The sequence below is a fragment of the Macaca thibetana genome, chromosome 10 (genome assembly GCF_024542745.1).
Source record: "Macaca thibetana thibetana isolate TM-01 chromosome 10, ASM2454274v1, whole genome shotgun sequence".
In the NCBI taxonomy this organism is placed as follows: Eukaryota; Metazoa; Chordata; class Mammalia; order Primates; family Cercopithecidae; genus Macaca; species Macaca thibetana.
Window position 1 is genome coordinate 87,287,187 of NC_065587.1, and position 17,293 is coordinate 87,304,479.

General features: G+C 44.2%; 2 protein-coding genes across 5 annotated transcripts in view; both read left to right on the plus strand.

Annotated features, from left to right (window-relative positions):
* Window positions 1-17,293, plus strand: part of DTD1 (D-aminoacyl-tRNA deacylase 1) — a 333,903-nt gene that overhangs the window by 142,437 nt on the left and 174,173 nt on the right. The gene's annotated exons all lie outside the window — the stretch shown is intronic.
* Window positions 1,970-4,635, plus strand: SMIM26 (small integral membrane protein 26). 2 transcript variants are annotated; one of them, XM_050745410.1, is made up of 2 exons: window positions 1,970-2,224; window positions 4,315-4,635. In XM_050745410.1, the coding sequence occupies exons 1-2, from the start codon at window positions 2,107-2,109 to the stop codon at window positions 4,482-4,484; spliced, it is 288 nt and encodes a 95-aa protein (XP_050601367.1). In that variant the 5' UTR covers window positions 1,970-2,106; the 3' UTR covers window positions 4,485-4,635. The 2 variants fall into 2 exon arrangements, with proteins under 2 accessions (XP_050601367.1, XP_050601368.1); XM_050745411.1 differs by having other exon boundaries at window positions 4,318-4,635.

Sequence of the window (17,293 nt, forward strand, 5' to 3'; positions counted from 1 at the left end):
ACTCCGTCTCAAAAAAAACCAAAAAACAAAAAACGAGAAAACTATGAACATTCATGTACATGGCTGTGTGTAGACAAAGGTTTTCATTTCTCGTGGATAACTAGAAATGGAATGCCTCGGTTATATGGTAGGCATATGTTCAACTTTTTAAATACTAAGTTTTGCAAAGAGATTGTAACATTTTATGTTCCCATCAATAAGAGTTCCAATTGTTCCAAATCCTTACAGCTCTTGGCATTCTCAGTCTGATTTTAGCAACTCTAGTAGGTGTGTAATAGTCTCTTATTGCATTGTTTTATTTTTATTTTTTTATTTTTATTTATTTTTATTTTTTTTATTTTTTTTATTTTTTTTTTTTTGAGACAGAGTCTCGCTCTGTTGCCCAGGCTGGAGTGCAGTGGCCAGATCTCAGCTCACTGCAAGCTCCACCCCCGGGTTCACGCCATTCTCCTGGCTCAGCCTCCCAAGTAGCTGGGACTACAGGCGCCCGCCACCTCGCCCGGCTAGTTTTTTGTATTTTTTAGTAGAGACGGGGTTTCACCGTGTTAGCCAGGATGGTCTCGATCTCCTGACCTCGTGATCCGCCTGTCTCGGCCTCCCAAAGTGCTGGGATTACAGGCTTGAGCCACCGCGCCCGGCCATTGCATTGTTTTAATGTCCATTTCTCTGATGACTAATGATGCTCCTGTGCTTATTGGTCATTTGTATATCTTCTTTTGTTCTATTCAAATTTATTGCCTGGTTTTTAGTTGGGTTGTATTTTTATAACTGAATTGTAAAGGGTCCTCATATATTCTGGATCCAAGTCCTTCGTTAGATATATGTTATTGTGAATATTTTATTCTGTAGCTTGGCTTTTCATTTTCTCAACTGTGACCCTCAAAGAACAAAAATGTTATTTTTTTAAAAAGCCCTATTTATCCATTTTTGTTTTATGTATATATATATAAACTGAGATGGGGTCTCACTATGATGGCCTTGCTGGTCTGGAACTCCTGGGTTCAAGCAATCCTCCCTGCTCTACCTCCCTAAGTGCTGGGGTTACAGGCATGAGCCACCCGGCCTGGGATGCCTTTTTTATTCTAAGAAATCTGTGCTTATTCCAAGATGGCAAACATATTCTCCTCTTTTTTTTCTTCTAGGCTTATATTAAATTGTTTTAGCTTTTACATTTAAGTGAGTGATCCATTCAGAGTTAAGTTTTGTCGATATATATTACTGTAGGGCAGAACATCAGTTTTTAAAGGGTGGGCAAGGTGAAAAGAACCCTGAAGGATACCAGGGAAAAGGATGTTTTTGAAGCCATGAAAGGTGCAGGTGGGGTCAGTGGTGGCAAATGCTTCCGAAACCAAGTTTGAGTATGTCTGAAAAGTACTTAATGTCAATTTACCGATCCTGCCTTGTGCCAAGCACATCACACTTGCTCTTCAGTGTGTTAAGTTTTTCAGTCTATTGAGGGCATCTTGCCTTAAAAAAATGTATGAATAAGACAAAAGCTGGAGCTGGACGGAGTCGAAGGAGATTTTTTGTTTTTGAGACATGGGCACGTTTGTATGAATGATAAACGTCAGTAATGAAGATGGGGGAGGGCTTAGGGTGTCAATGAGGCGAAAGGCCCCTGAGGCAGGAAAAAAGACCCAGAGCCTAGCGGAGGGATTAGCTTTGGCTTGGAGGTACTTAAAGTTCACCCAGAGTTCCGGAAAGCAAAATGGGGGAAAAGAAGAGTTGCCGGGAGAGACAAACGGTATCCCTGCAAATCTGAAAACTGGAAGAGGAATTGGAAATAACCTTTTCAGATACCGTCTGGAGCCCATGAAGGCATTACAATTTTGTAAGTGAGAAGCTTCTCCTCTAAGAAGTTGTCATTTAGTCCTCGTCACGTGGTAAGAAGTATCGCACGCCCACAGCTCTGCATCCGAAAGTCCGGACACCGGAACAACTTTCCGAACCACAGGCCCCAAGATGCATCGGGGCAGAGCCGGAAGCGGACGCGGAAAACTGGCGGCTCCCTGATGGTTCCGGCGGCAGGGATGGCAGCGATTCCCTCACCGGAAGTCGAGCCTCCGCCGTGGGCCTGCGAGAATCGAGGCACTCGCCGGCGTACCCATGTATAAAAGAGAGTTCACGGCCTGGTACCGGCGGATGTCGGTAGTCTACGGGATCGGCGCCTGGTCTGTGTTTGGCTCACTGTTTTACTACAACCGGACAATGGCGAAGTCATCAGGTAGGGCTCTTCGGCGGGGCGTGCCCCGGGACACACGGCTTTCGGTGGAGAGTTCCCCGGGGGTCGTCGAAACAACCTCCCTGTTCTGTAAACCCCAGGTTTATTCTGCAAAACTAATTGAAACGGGTGCTAACAGCCGTTTGTTAAATGAAATCTGCAAAGAACTAGACGCCAGGAATTATTAATACCTTGTAAATATTGTTACCTAAATCTTAGTCATTTACTGCATAGGGCCGTCCCTATACTCGGAATTGGAAGAATCTGTGTAAAGTGCAAGGTGGATTTTCAGAGACTCTGTCCGGTGATTTTTAAAGAGTGATGCTTCAATACTACTGTCCCTCAAGATATATGGCTAGCAATTTCAGGACTTTTAGCAGTCAAGGCGTATTAAAATCTTCCAGTTACTAGGCGCAAAGGGAGGAAAGTTTCTCAGCTTTGAAAAATATGCTGGAAATGTATAGAGACATTAAGTTGATCAGTGTGGTTGCTAGGGGCTGAAGGGTTGGGGAGATGGGGAATGACTGCCAAAGGTATGGATTCCTTATGTGGATGATAATATTTTAAAATTGATTGTGGTGCTGGTTGCACAAATCTGAATGTACTAAAAAAACATTAAATTGTATCTTTTGGCCGGGCGCAGTGGCTCACGCCTGTAATCCCAGCACTTTGGGAGGCCGAGGCGGGCGGATCACGAGGTCAGGAGATCGAGACCATCCTGGCTAACACGGTGAAACCCCGTCTCTACTAAAAACTACAAAAAACTAGCCGGGCGAGGTGGCGGCGCCTGTAGTCCCAGCTACTCGGGAGGCTGAGGCAGGAGAATGGCGTGAACCCGGGAGGCGGAGCTTGCAGTGAGCTGAGATCTGGCCACTGCACTCCAGCCTGGGCGACAGAGCGAGACTCCGTCTCAAAAAAAAAAAAAAAAAAAAATTGTATCTTTTAAGGGGGTTAATCGTATGATATGTTAATTATATATCAGTAAAGTTGTTGTGTAAAAACTATGCTGAAGATTACATTTGGTGATGAAGCTATCAGTGGCCTGAAAGTACATGTGTCCAGCATTAGGCGTTTAAAAACATTTTGGCCGGGTGCAATGGCTCTCACCTGTAATTCCATAACTTTGGAAGGCCGAGGTGGCAGATTGCTTGATCCCAGGGGTTGGGGACCAGTCTGGGCAACATAGGGAGACCACCATCTCTACCCCCCAAAAAATTTTATATATATTTACTTTATATATAATATATGGTAAAATATTTTATATTTTTATATATATAAAGTAAAAATATTTTAATATCCATGTTTATGTTTTCTTTTTTTTTTTTTTTTTTTTTTTTTTTTTTTGACAGGGTCTCACCCTGTCGCCCAGGCTGGAGTGCAGTGGCATGATCTCAGCTCACCACAACCTGCTTCTCCAGGCTCAAGCGATTCTCCTGCCTCATCCTCCCGAGTAGCTGGGGTTACAGGCGCAGGCCACTACTGCCCGGCGAATGTTTTTTTTTTTTTTTTTTTTTTTTTGAGATGGAGTCTAGCTCTGTCGCCCAGGCTAGAGTGCAGTGGTGCTATCTCGGCTCACTGCAACCTCTACCTCCCACCTCAAGCAGTCCTCCTGCCTCATCCTCCCCAGTAGCTGGGCTTACAGGCGAATGCCACTACGCCTGGCTAATTTTCGTATTTTTAGTAGAGAAGGGGGTTTCAGCAGCTTGGTGAGGCTGGTCTCAAACTCCTGACCTCAGGTGGTCCACCCGCCTCGGCTGCCACAAAGTGTTGGGATTACAGGCGTGAGCCACCGCACCTGGCCTTTCCTTCCCTCCCCTCTTGTCCCCTCCCCTTCCCTCCCCTCCCCTGCCCTCCCCTTCCTTTCCCTCCCCCTTTCCCTTCTCTTCCCTTTTCTTTTTCCTTCCTTCCTTCCTCCCTTCTTTCCTCCTTTCCCTTCCCTCCCTTCCCTCCCTTCCTTTTCATTCCTTTCTTCCTTATTGGGGTTGGAGGGAGTGAACATAATTCTTATCTTAATTTCTAAGACTTTAGTGACTGCTTTCTAAGTTAATAATTCAGGTGTTCTTTTTTTTTTTTCTCTCTTAATGGTGATAAAGTAGACCGAAAGGATGGCTTAACAACTGAAACACCCAGTGAAGTATCTGAACACCCAAAAGGATTTTATGTGGAAACAGTTATCATATATAAAGAAGATTTTGTTCCAATTACAGAAAAGATCCTCAAGTATTGGAAATCGTGGACTGGTGGCCCTGGTGCAGAACCATGACTGGCTGCTGAATTCTGAAAACCAGGACTTGGTTCAACATTTAAATTTGATAGTTGCCTCGATTCCCATTGTGTTTGTGAAAAGTGTATGTATTTAAAATTGCTGTAAAACATAATCACTAATAATTGCAATAAATATTTTCTTGCAGGAATCTAGCTGCATTTTCTTTTTTTTTTTTGAGAGGGAGACTCCAGTCACCCAGGCTGAGTGTAGTATCGCAATCTTGGCTCACTGCAAGCTCTGCCTCCCGGGTTCATGCCATTCTTCTGCCCCAGCCTCCTGAGTAGCTGGGACTACAGGCGCCCACCACCACGCCCGGCTAGTTTTTTGTATTTTTAGTAGAGACGGGGTTTCACCATGTTAGCCAGGATGGTCTCGATCTCCTGACCTCGTGATCCGCCCGCCTCGGCCTCCCAAAGTGCTGGGATTACAGGTGTGAGCCACCGCACCTGGCCTACTATCTGCATTTTCGAGAGGTGTTCCTCTGTATTTGCATGAGTGAAAGACATGTGAAATTTCACATAAAGCTTCCATAAGCTTGATTTCCTGAAACTAGTTAAGGAAGATTTGTATTTCTTTTTTTTTTTTTTTTTTTTTTTTTGAGACGGAGTCATGCTCTGTCGCCCAGGCTGGAGTGCAGTGGCGGGATCTCAGCTCACTGCAAGCTCCGCCTCCCGGGTTCACGCCATTCTCCTGCCTCAGCCTCCCAAGTAGCTGGGACTACAGGCGCCCGCCACTTCGCCCGGCTAGTTTTTTGTATTTTTTTAGTAGAGACGGGGTTTCACCGTGTTAGCCAGGATGGTCTCGATCTCCTGACCTCGTGATCCGCCCATCTCGGCCTCCCAAAGTGCTGGGATTACAGGCTTGAGCCACCGCGCCCGGCCGAAGATTTGTATTTCTTTCATGTTGCTATTAGGCACAGCTTTACTGGCCATTTTAAGGTTTCAGCAAATCCCCACATTCAGTTTGGGATTCTACTGAATCTACAGTAGCCCTTTGGGTACTACTGCATACTGGGTAAGTATGATATAAATTAGATTGTAACTTCTGAATTAAATAGACTGGACCTATTCTTTAGGACTAGTGCACATACCCCTCATTCCTTCGGCAGGTGTGGATTACCCACCAGCTATGGCCAGTGCTATTCTAATGCTGAGAATGCAGTCAGAACGACATGATTGATGCTGGACCAGTTTCCTCAGTGGTCTCTTGGTTGCAGGCAACAAACAAGTGAACTTAAATCAAAAGGGGGTGTTTATACAAAATGTATTGCCACTCAGAATTAAAGCAGAGAGTATGGGCCAGGAGCGGTGGCTCACGCCTGTAATCCCCACACTTTGGGAGGCCGAGGTGGGCGGATCACGAGGTCAAGAGATCGAGACCATCTTGGCCAGCATGGTGAAACCCTGTCTGTTAAAAATACAAAAATTAGCTGGGCATGGCACCATGGGCCTATAGTCCTAGCTGCTTGGGAGGCTGAGGCAGGACAATCGCTTGAACCTGGGAGGTGGAGGTTGCAGTGAGCCGAGATCGCACCACTGCACTCCAGCCTGGTGACAGCGAGAGTCCATCTTAAAAAAAAAAAAAATGCAGAGTATGTTGAGGTCTTCAGAACACCTGACACTGGGACTGAAATGCAGGCAGCCACTTGCTGAGCCTGCCTGGGCTCTCGGCCTTGCTTTTCTTATTGCACACAAGCTGCTTTTCCCATCTTTCTGGAGTAATACAAGTATCCCAAGAAGATTCTACTTCCCATGTGCAGTGCCAAAGTCTGACCAGCCTCTCCTCAACCCAGTGTTTGGCTTCCACCCTTGCAAGAGACTCGGTTCAGTTTTTATCAGATCCCTGCCTATGGATTATAGAGACTGCCTCAGTTATGAATAATGTGGCATTTGTTTTTCATGTAGGTAGTGTTTTCCTGTTCATAGCTATCAGGACCCTGTGAGTAGAGATGTGTGGTGGGACAGGAATTAGACATTTCAGGGTTCCTCTATAGTGCTATGACCTTCAGATCCTCATCTTGATTTCTCACTGGTGTCAGTTCCACCATATGGGTGGCCTGAGGAGTGCTGTGGTGCAGTCAGCCTTAGTGACAAAGATTCCAAAATCACAACAGCTCCAGATGCTGGTAGCAGAGACTCAACTTCCCAAGGGATATCAGGTCAAGCATGGATTCGTGCCAATTGGCTGTGTATTCCAGTGGACCATCTTGGTTGGCATCAAACTGATGAATGAGAAGCAGTGTGCGACAGTAGACAGGGAAGGTGAGAAGCAAGTTAATCAGAAGTATGGGAGAGATGGGAACAGTAGCATGAACCTTTTGGAAGACATTTCCTAACATGAGGGACTTCCAGAGAAACCAAGGGCAAGGGCTGAAGGGCTGTGGCACTTGGCAGGTGAGAGTTGTTAATAGAGCACACCTAGGATAAACAGCTGAACTTCTGTTCTCACCTGGCAGTCTGTACCCAGGATCTGCACACTGGTGGGGCTTAAGGGGACATTTGGGCTAGCTTTCCTTGGGACCTGGCTGGGTTTCTTTGCTATATCTAATTCTCTTATTTCAGCCCAGCATTCTGAACTCAAGATCCATGTCCATCTAGCATTGCTACTTGGATGTCTAGCTGCCTCAGCTTTGTCCATAACTTAAATTGCTGCCATCACCCACAAGCCTGCTCTTCCTTCCATTCTCTTTCTCAGAGAGTGCTCAGTTCCTCAAATTAGGAACCTATCATTCTAGACTTCTCCCTCTTCTTGTTCCTTCTTCCTCCAGCCACCAGGTCCCATCATTTCTACTGCAGATATTCCACTCCATTCCCACCTCCCCGTTTCCTTTAACACTACCTTACTTAAATCCTCCATCCTCTTTGCTTATGTAGCCTCAACTTCCTGTCGTCTCTGTCTCTACTTGGAGTCCCCTCCAATTGGTTTCTATAGTATTAGCCAGCATGACTTTTTTGAAATTAATTTTTATATTTTTAACAAAGCAGCAAATGCATTAAAAAGTTAGTGATCAAAAGTTTGTAACCGAAAAAACAGTTCCTGCTTTATCCCTCCTCGCTTTCAACTATTAGGTTTTTTTTTTTTTTTTTTTTTTTTTTTGTATTTACGTCCATATTTCTAAATAATAAGCTTTTACTAATATCTTTAATTTATCAATCATATATGGGATTTATTAATCAGGATTTGATCCTTCTTTCCAACTGACTAACCAGTAAAACTATTGCATATTTTTGATGAATCAATAATTGATAGTTACCCTGTTTTAACTATGCAAACATAGTTTGTTGATAAGCCAAGTAAGTAAGCTATAATTGTTTCTCATATAACTTTTCTTTCTGGAGTTAACTGCATTCTTTTTTTCATTTGCTTTGTTTCTTTGATGTTTCTCTCTCATTCTTTCCACATCCTCTAACCTCACAATATAATTTTCCACACAAACCTTCCCAGTTTCTCTTTTCTCTTTTTAAATCTTGGAGCTCTTTGTCTTCTTGCTACAATCTGGACTGATCACTCTAGTTCTGCTTCGCATACATTTTTCTTTGCTGTTTCCTTTGCCATCTTATAATGGATCTCTGTTTTCTCGATCCGTGTCCCCATAATTCTGAGAAAGGGTATATAATTTTTTGTCTCTTTTTCATGTCTGAACATGTCTTTTTTTTGAGACAGTTTCGCTCTGTCACCGAGGCTGGAGTGTAGTGGTGCGATCTTGGCTCACTGCAACCTCCGCTTCCCAAGTTCAAGTGATTCTCATGCCTGAGCCTCCCGAGTAGCTGGGACTACAAGGCCTGCGCCATCACACCTAGCTAATTTTGCATTTTTAGTAGAGATGGGGTTTCACCATATTGGCCAGGCTGGTCTCAAACTCCTGGCCTCAAGTGATCTGCCTGCCTCTGCCTCCCAAAGTGCTGGGATTACAGGCATGAGCCACTGTGCCCGACCAGAACATGTCTTTATCGTATTCTCATACTCAATTACTAGTTGGCCTGGGTATAGAACCCCAGGTTTGATCATTACTCTCCCTCAGAATTTTGAAAGCATCAGTCCCCTGTATTCTAGCAATTCCAATATTTCAGCTGAAAAGTCCTAATCTTTGATTATTACCTGTTTTCTTCTCTCCAGAAGGTCTTAGGACCTCCTTTATCTCTAGTGTTCTGAAATTTTACAATGATGCACCTAGTGTGGCTTAAAAAAAAATTGATTAGGCTGATCATTCAGTAGGCTCTTAGTTTATGGAAACTCTTATTTGGTTCTGGGGCATTTTCTTTTTAGGAATTCCGTTTGCCTTTTAATTTTTTTTCTGTGTGTCTGGAATTCCTAATAGACATTCCAGACTACTTTTTATTATTTTATACTTTTTCTTAACTACTGTTGATCTCTTTATTTTCGACTTTTCAGGGAGAGGATCATTCATTTACTTATACAACTGTGGAGGAGGCAAAATTTTACCCATACTTTTTAGGGTTTGTGGCTGGGCCTCAGAATTAAATTGACATAAAACAGATTAGCCAAAGTAAAGTGTACAGATTCTTACATACACATGGAAGCCCCCATAGAAAAATGGGGACCCAAAGTGGCAAAACCTAACTGGTTATATACTGAGTTGAACAAAAAGAGGCAACTATGGAAAAATAACTAAAATGTACAGGAAACCAGAGGAGGATAAGAGTTATTTAAACAAGGCCTGTTTGTATGGAATTATCTCGACCTTGACTCTCCATCTCTGGTGATAAGAATGGTTCTTTCCTCCTGCTATAGGGAGGGCATCTTCCACATGGCAGTTTTATCTCTTTCTTGCTTTTTCTTTTTTTTTGGAGACAGAGTCTTGCTCTGTCACACAAGCTGGAGTGCAGTGGCATGATCTTGGCTCACTCCTACCCCCGGCTCCTGAGTTTAAGCAATTCTCCTGTCTCAGCCTTCTGAGTAGCTGGGATTACAGGGGTGCACCACCATGCACGGCTAATTTTTGTATTTTTAGTAGAGATGGGGTTTCACTATGTTGGCCACGCTGGTCTCGAACTCCTGACCTCAGGTGATCCGCCCACCTCTGCCTCCCAAAGTGCTGGGATTACAGGCGTGAGCCACCGTGCCCGGCCTATCTCTTTTTGTCAAAAAGAAAAGAGGAGGTCAGATCACCCTTCCTGCACCTGCTATTTTTCAAGTGTCTTTAGCTCAAAATAAATCTTATGCCAAAGTGGCATATTTTTTGGTGGTGTATTCCATTATCCTTCACATTCAACAGACACCTGCTGAGTCCCTACTTTGGTTGTGGAGGACAAAGCAAGTCCATCTTGGATGCTGATCTGCCATGTTGGATTCTGATTAACCCTTGGTCCATGAATACCTCTAAGATTTGCATCTTATCTATTGTTCCTTGTGTAAGAGCTTGTCTTTACAGTCAATCCTGCCCTTAGATCCAACAACCTTGATGTTATTGTACTTCAGTTGTCCCACATATCCCTGCTAAAGCACCCCTTCCCTACGGTATAAAAGCCCTGGGTCTGAGGGGTGACTGCTCGGGGATCCACCATCTTGCCTGGCAGCCACCCAAGACACAGACATGGCTTCTGTTCTAAGTCCCTATTAAATATTTCTTTCTAAGAAACCAGATTTGTCAGCCTCCTTTTTGGCCTCTGAGCTTCCTCAGACTTTGGGGCCAGTTTGTATAGCCCTGCCTGCCACAGGACGCTGAGCCAGCATTGCTTTGCGTGCTGAGTACTATATAAACAATGCCCTCAAGCAGTTCTAGCTTCCAGCAGAGAAACAGACAATAAAAACTAAGCAATACATTATGTCTCCTATAATACAATTTTTTTTTTTTTTTTTTTTTTTTTTTTTTTTTGTGATGGGGTTTTGCTATATTGCCAAAGCTGGTCTTGAACTTCTGGGCTCAAGTGAATCTCCCACCTCAGCCTCCTGAGTAGCTGGAGCTACTGGTGTGCACCACTGTGCCTGGCTGTAATCCAACTTTTTAATTGCATTTTAATATTGGCTATTATAGAAAGCTCTTGTAAATTAGTTCCTTTTTATGGTATCGTATTCATTGATGAATACAATATTTTCTGATGGCTGAAGGTGTTCTAAGTTGTCTTACTCTTTCTTCTTGTACTGCTATAAGTTCCTTTGCGTGACTCGTTTTTGTCTCTGTCTCAAGTTGGAGGCATTTGTCTAATGTCCCTTCTTATTGTACGGGCATCGATTTAAGAACCTTTCACGAGCCTTCTGCAGCTTGAGGATAGGGGTAGGTGTTTGATAAGTTATGACTAGCTTTTTACTGGTGGTTGGTGTTGAAGTTGGGATTCTTAGCAACACACCACAGAACTGGAGCCAGTTCATGCTGAAAAGGAACTTTGGAAAGGATATTGGGAAACTCCTAGAATTAGGGGGATCATCAGGGAAACATAGACGGTGCAGCCAGGAATGGCACCCCAAGTATCCTGGCAGGCCACCACCAGGTACAGGCACTGTGGGGTCATGCTGGCAAAATAGGCTGTTCCTGCCGGGCCCCTGCCTCCGGTACCTCTGAGCAGGGAGTTTCTGAAGACCCCACATCAGAATGGCTTCCTGGAGCAGCCTGCTTATCACTCGCTTCCGAATCTAGTTTAACTTGGGGATGCCTAACTCAGGGCGTGTTGGTCACATTCCTTTGCCTTAGCTGCAGTTAAGTCTGGGAAAGAATTTCTGGCTTCTACTGTGGGGATATGTGGAGTTTTAAGGTGAGAAGTTCCCCAAATATAGGATGTTCACAAAATGCTGGGAAGACAAATACTATGACAAATGTCCACTAGAGACAGCAAGCCAGATTTTTTTAGTGGGAGGTACTGACATGCCAGCATCTGTCAATCAGTTCCCAGGAGAAGGGTCCTCTCTCCAGTCTCCCACAGGGATTGAGGGTAGATGCCTGGCTGTAGGAATCCCGGGAACTAGACTGGGGAGGGGTTTGGAGATGGTTGTTTAGAATAAGGGTTTCCATTGAATCCGGGGCCACATCCCCCTCCTCTGCTCCGGGCAAAGCAGAAACCTCAGGTTTCCTGAGTGAAGTGCAAGAAGTTGGGGTGGGTACCTGGGGGTCCAAGTGTTGCTTCTGCAGACTCAAACATCTCTCTATGTCCAGCCCACCCTTCACCCTGCCTCCACCCACCTATAATTTATGTGTTATGTAGAGGGTGTCTATATTTTAAAACTCCCAAAAAAACTTAAATTGAGTCTCTATTGAGCTACCCTGGTAGACCACACTTGAAAAGTGTCAGGCTGGGCGTGGTGGCTCACGCTTGTAATCCCAGCACTTTGGGAGGCCAAGGCACGTGGATCACTTGAGGTCAGGAGTTTGAGACCAGCATGTCAACATGGTGAAACACCCCCCCTCGACTAAAAATGCAAAAATTAGCCGGGCATGGTGGTGCATGTCTGTGATGTCAACTACTTGGGAGGCTGAGGCAGGAGAATCGCTTGAACCCAGGAAAGGGAGGTTGCAGTGAGCTGACCGAGTGAGACTCCATCTCAAAAAAAAAAAAAAAAAAAAAAAAAAAAAAAAAATCAATGCTAGAGGAAAAGAATGTGTCCCTTGCAACCCCATAGGAGGAGGGCTTTGGAAGCCTGTGCCTGTTTTCCTTCAGACTTTGCCCCGTGCACTTCTTGTCTTTGCTGATTTTGTTTCATATCCTTTTGCTGTAATAAACCACAGATGTGACAATAACTATATGCTGAATCCTGTGAGTCCTCCCAGCAAATCACTGAACCTGGGGGTGGTCTTGGGGACCCTGGATGTGCTGTGCAGGCAAAGGCCACCCAGCTATGGAAGAATACTGTTAAAGTCCCACTCTGTATCTGTGACATATAGAGGCTCAGGACCATCAAGTATACTTTTCAAAAGTTAAGAACATGAGTCAAATACAAGAATGAGCAAATGTCAAATATTTGTTCAACTTGTAAATGAGAAAACCAGCAGGATGATAAAGCTGATTCAAAGAAGAAGAAAGGACCAGAGGTTATTTAGGCACTTGAGAAAAAAGTGTTAGAATAAGATTTCTGGTTAATGTTCTAGCGGGGATAAAGCCCTAAACTTAGGGTTATTATTTTTTAATGGACAGAATTATTTTTATTTTTATCCAAGAAAAGTTTACAAGTTAACATGAAGCTTCACAAAATCCAAGCTTTTAATTAAAAGTAGGTGATGGTGCCTGGCTAACATAGCGAGACCCCGTCTCTACAAAAAATAAAAAATCAGTGGGGTGCAGTGGTGCATACCTGTAGTCCCAGCTACTTAGGAGACTAAAGTGGGAGATTGCTTGAGCCTGGGAGTTCAAGGCTGCAGTGAACAATGATCACACCACTGTACTCCAGCCTGGGTGACAGAGCAAGACCCTGTCTCAAACAAATAAAAAAGAAAAGAAAAAAAAAAAGAAAAAAATGTTGGCCAGGCGCACTGGCTCACACTTGTAATCCCAGCACTTTGGGAGGCCGAGGTGGGCTGATCACTTGAGGTCAGGAGTTTGAGACGAACCTGGCCAACATGGCAAAACCACATCTCTACTAAAAATACAAAAGTTAGCCGGGCATGGTGGCACGTGTCTGTAATCCCAGCTACTTGGGAGGCTGAGGCAGGAGGAACACTTGCACCCAGGAGGCAGAGGTTGCAGTGAGCTGAGATCACACCACTGCACTCCAGACTGGGCAACAGATCGAGACTCCATCTCAAAAAAAAAAAAAAAAAAAGGTAGATGATGAGTCAAACAAAGGTACCCTAGTTCATTAAATTCCCTAATTAATTAAATAATTCTTGAGTGAGCCCATTAAACACAGTGCCCTAAGATGACATTGAAAGAACTCACTACCTTTTGCCTTAGGTCATTGGAAGTCCCAGGACTCGGTTGGTTGCTCAGTGGCCGGGCCGGGCCTGCCCTGTAGTTGGTGCCTCACCAAACACTGTAGGTGAATCAAGGTAACATCCAAGGTGAGGAGGTATTTTGAGTGGATTTTCTGGAAGGACATGTGTAGATGGGAACTAGGCACGTGGAGTTCACAGAGACTTTCTGGTGATTTCACATCAGAGGACCATCTGGCCATGTTTTTGGATTTTTCCATCTCAGATCCAGCATACTTCAAAGCAAACATGAGAATCTCCTGGACTAATCCATTTCCAGAGAAGAAAATCACTCCCCAATTTGTGTGCTGATAGATTAGAGAAAAACGTTGAAATGGCTGATGTCAAAGAAGTGATGGAATTAAGGTGCTCCTAGCAATAGAAACTCACCCAGGTGGAATGAACCATGCTTTCTCGGGTGCTGTGCTCCAGCGGGTTCTAGCACTGGGCTTTCAACCCTCTGGGGAGCTCTGCTTTAATGCCTGAATTAGACTTTTAAGATTAATGATATGGCCTATTATTTCCAAAATGACAGATATGGCCCCATCATGTCTGTGTGGTTGTGAAAATATACTTAGATTGTTTGCTGCAAGATCGTTTTTTGAGTGCTCTTGTGTTATATTTACTCCTCATTGCAATCTTGAAGACAAGATATTATTCCCACTTTACAGATAAGAAGACTGAAGCTGAATTGGGCTAAGTCACATTTCCTAAGGTCATTAAAAAAAAGGCCGGGCGCGGTGGCTAGCCTTAATCCCTCACTTTGGGAGGCCGAGAATCACTTGAAGACCATCCTGGTGAACACAGTGAAACCCCGTCTTATTACAAAAAACTAGCCAGGTGGCGGGCGCCTTAGTCCCACTACTCGGGAGGCTGAGGCAGGAGAATGGCGTGAACCGGGAGGCGGAGCTTGCATTGAGCTGAGATCAGGCCACTGCACTTCCTAAGGTCCATTCAAAAAAAAAAAAAAAAAAAAAAAAAAAAAAGAAAAACACCAAAAAACAAAAAAACAGTGCACAAATAACACATTTCTTTCTTTCTTTTTTTTTAGATGGAGTCTCGCTCTGTTGCCCAGGCTGGAGTGCAGTGGCACGATCTCGGCTCACTGCAAGCTGCAACTCCTGGGTTCACACCATTCTCCTGCCTCGACAGGGTGTGGTGGTGGGCACCTGTAGTCCCAGCTACTTGGAAATAACACACTTCTTAAAAGTTTGAGTCATTTTGAGTTCCATGAACCAAAAAACATCCCAGCTGATTCAGACCTAAATGTTCATCAACAGAAAAAACTGTTTAGGGTAATTACAATACATATATTAGCCCTTAGCATCTGCACATCTATTAATAGAGAAATACTGTAAATCCATGATACACTGTTAAGCCAAAAAATTGGCTTCTCACATTTATTCCTTTGGCAATATTACCTGAGCCCCAGGTACTGTTAGATACTGACGATTCAGTGGTAAGCATGAGAGACACAGGTAGAAGAACACAGCTTACCAGGCAAATAGAGTCATTGAAAGTTGCCAGAACATTATGAGAGAAAACCCACGGGACAAACATGAGAAAAACAGGGAGCAGGAACACCTACTTTTCTTGGTGCAGACAGAGAAGATCTGTCTGAGGAGGTGGCATTGAAGCTGAAAACCTAAAGGCAGGAGAGGAGCATGTTGTACAAAGAGTGAATGGAGGTAGAGGAAACAACCTGTTCCGGGTAGAGCAAGAGCAGATCCTGAAGTCCTGAGGTAGCAACCAATGACTATTTGAGGAATTTAAAGGTGGTCAGAGTCTGGATTGTTAAGACTTTATATTCTAAGAGAATCACTTTCATCTGCACCTGGAGAATGGCTTGGAGAAGGACAAAGGGGAAGTAGGAAGACCAGTGAGGAAGGTGTTGTAGAAATCCAAATGGGAAAGAATGGTGGAGTGGATGATGCGGGAGGGGTGGAGAGAAGAGGGCACTTTGGGATAGGTTTTGGAGAGGGAGAAGATTTGCTGATGGACGAGATACTTAGGGAATGGGGAAGAGAGCAATCACAGGTCACTGCTGGCTCCAGGAAACAAGTGGAGCCACTTATTTAAGTGGGGATTTGCCAGGTGCGATGGCTCACACCTGTAATCCCAGCACTTTGGGAGGCCACGGCAGGTGGATCACTTGAGGTCAGGAGTTTGAGAACAGCCTGGCCAACATGGTGAAACCCCGTCTCTACTAAAAATACAAAGATTAGCCAGGCATGGTGGCAGCACCTGTAATCCCAGCTACTCAGAAGTCTAAGGCAGGAGAATCACTTGAGCCTGCGAGGCGGAGGTTGCAGTGAGCCAGAACGAGCCACTGTACTCCAGTCTGGGTGACAGTGCAAGACTCTGTCTCCAAAAAAAAAAAAAAAAAAAAAAAAAGAAAGGGTATGACTCTTATGGTGGAATATGGTATGGAGGGCTTTGGGTTTCATTGAACACCAACTGGTGAATTGCAGTTCAACTCTGGCACGAATCACCTGGAGTTAGAACAGATCCTGCAAGTTTAAGGGTATGTTTCCCAAAAAGATTGCCCTTATTTCAGGTGCCAACCACACTTGGGTGTCCCCAAACCGCTTGCACTTCAGACCAACTGGCTACACAGTCAGGAGTATCCATGACCCCCTCAGGGTTGATAATGCACTGGGATGACATATGGAACTGAGGAAAGTGCTGTAATTATAATTTATAGTTTTATTATAAAAATTAGGACCAGCCAGATGAGGAGATATGTTAGGCAAGGTCTGTGAGAGTATCAAACACAGAGCCTCTGTGCTTTCGCCCTGTGGAATCAGGGCCATCACCCTCCCAGCACATCAATGTGTTCAGCAACCAGGAAGTTCCATGTAGCTTCAGTGTCCAGAGTTTTTCCTGGGATTTTATCATGTAAGGATGACTGATTGAATCATTGGCCACAGGTTGAACTCAATCTCTGTCTTCTACCCCTCCCACAGGTTGGGCTGGCTCAGACATCCAGTCAGGATTGGTTTTTCCTGTGATCAGCTCCCAATCTGAATTGTCCTGTTAGTAAACTCAGGAATAATCAAGGAGCTCATGAATAACAAAGATACTCCTGTCTCTTGAGAAATTCCAAGAATTTTAAAAGCTCCATGCCAGAAACCCAGAATTAACAAAGTGCTGGGATTACAGGTAGTTTTGCTGTTTTTTAAAAAGTCCGCGGCTGGGCGTGGTGGCTCATGCCTGTAATCCCAGCACTTTGGGAGGCTGAGGCGGGCGGATCACCTGAGGTCGGGAGTTCCAGACCAGCCTGACCAACATGGAGAAACCTCATCTTTAATAAAAATACAAAATTAGCCGGGCGTGGCGGCGCATGCCTGTAATCCCAGTTACTTGGGAGGCTGAGACAGGATAATTGCTTGAACCCACGAGGCAGAAGTTGTGGTGAGCTGAGATCGCACCATTGCACTCCAGCCTGGGCAACAAAGAGCAAAAAACAGTGTCTCAAAAAAAAAAAAAAAAAAAAAAAAAAAAAGATTCCTCATTAATTCTCAGAATCCTACCTAGTTATTTTGTAGAATGTTCCTCAATTTATTTTTGTCTTATGTTTCATCATGATTGGATTCAGGTTATACATTATTTGGCAGAAATACCACAAGATTGATGTTGTGTCCTTCCCAGTGCAGTATCAGGAGGCACATGATGTCTCGTTACTGGTTATGTTAACTTTGACAACGTTATTAAGGCAATTTAGCATTCAGTATTTAACAAACAAGCATACTAGTTTGCAGTCTTTTCTGGGCAAGTGAGGGTTTCTTCTCCATTTCAATGCCTTTTCTACGCCCACCAATGCTGTTAGTCACCTTCAAGGTGAAGACTGCTGAGATGGAATTATTTTTAGCAACGATAATAATTTGTTGGGGTAATAGTTGTACAGCCCTTTGCTGCCATCTAAGCACTTTTACGTAGTTTGGTTTAT

Coding starts and splice junctions, on each gene's coding strand:
- SMIM26 (XM_050745410.1), top strand. CDS start 2,107: ATGTATAAAAGAGAGTTCACGGCCTGGTACCGGCGGATGTCGGTAGTC. Junction 2,225..4,314: donor GACAATGGCGAAGTCATCAG/GTAGGGCTCTTC, acceptor ATGGTGATAAAG/TAGACCGAAAGGATGGCTTA.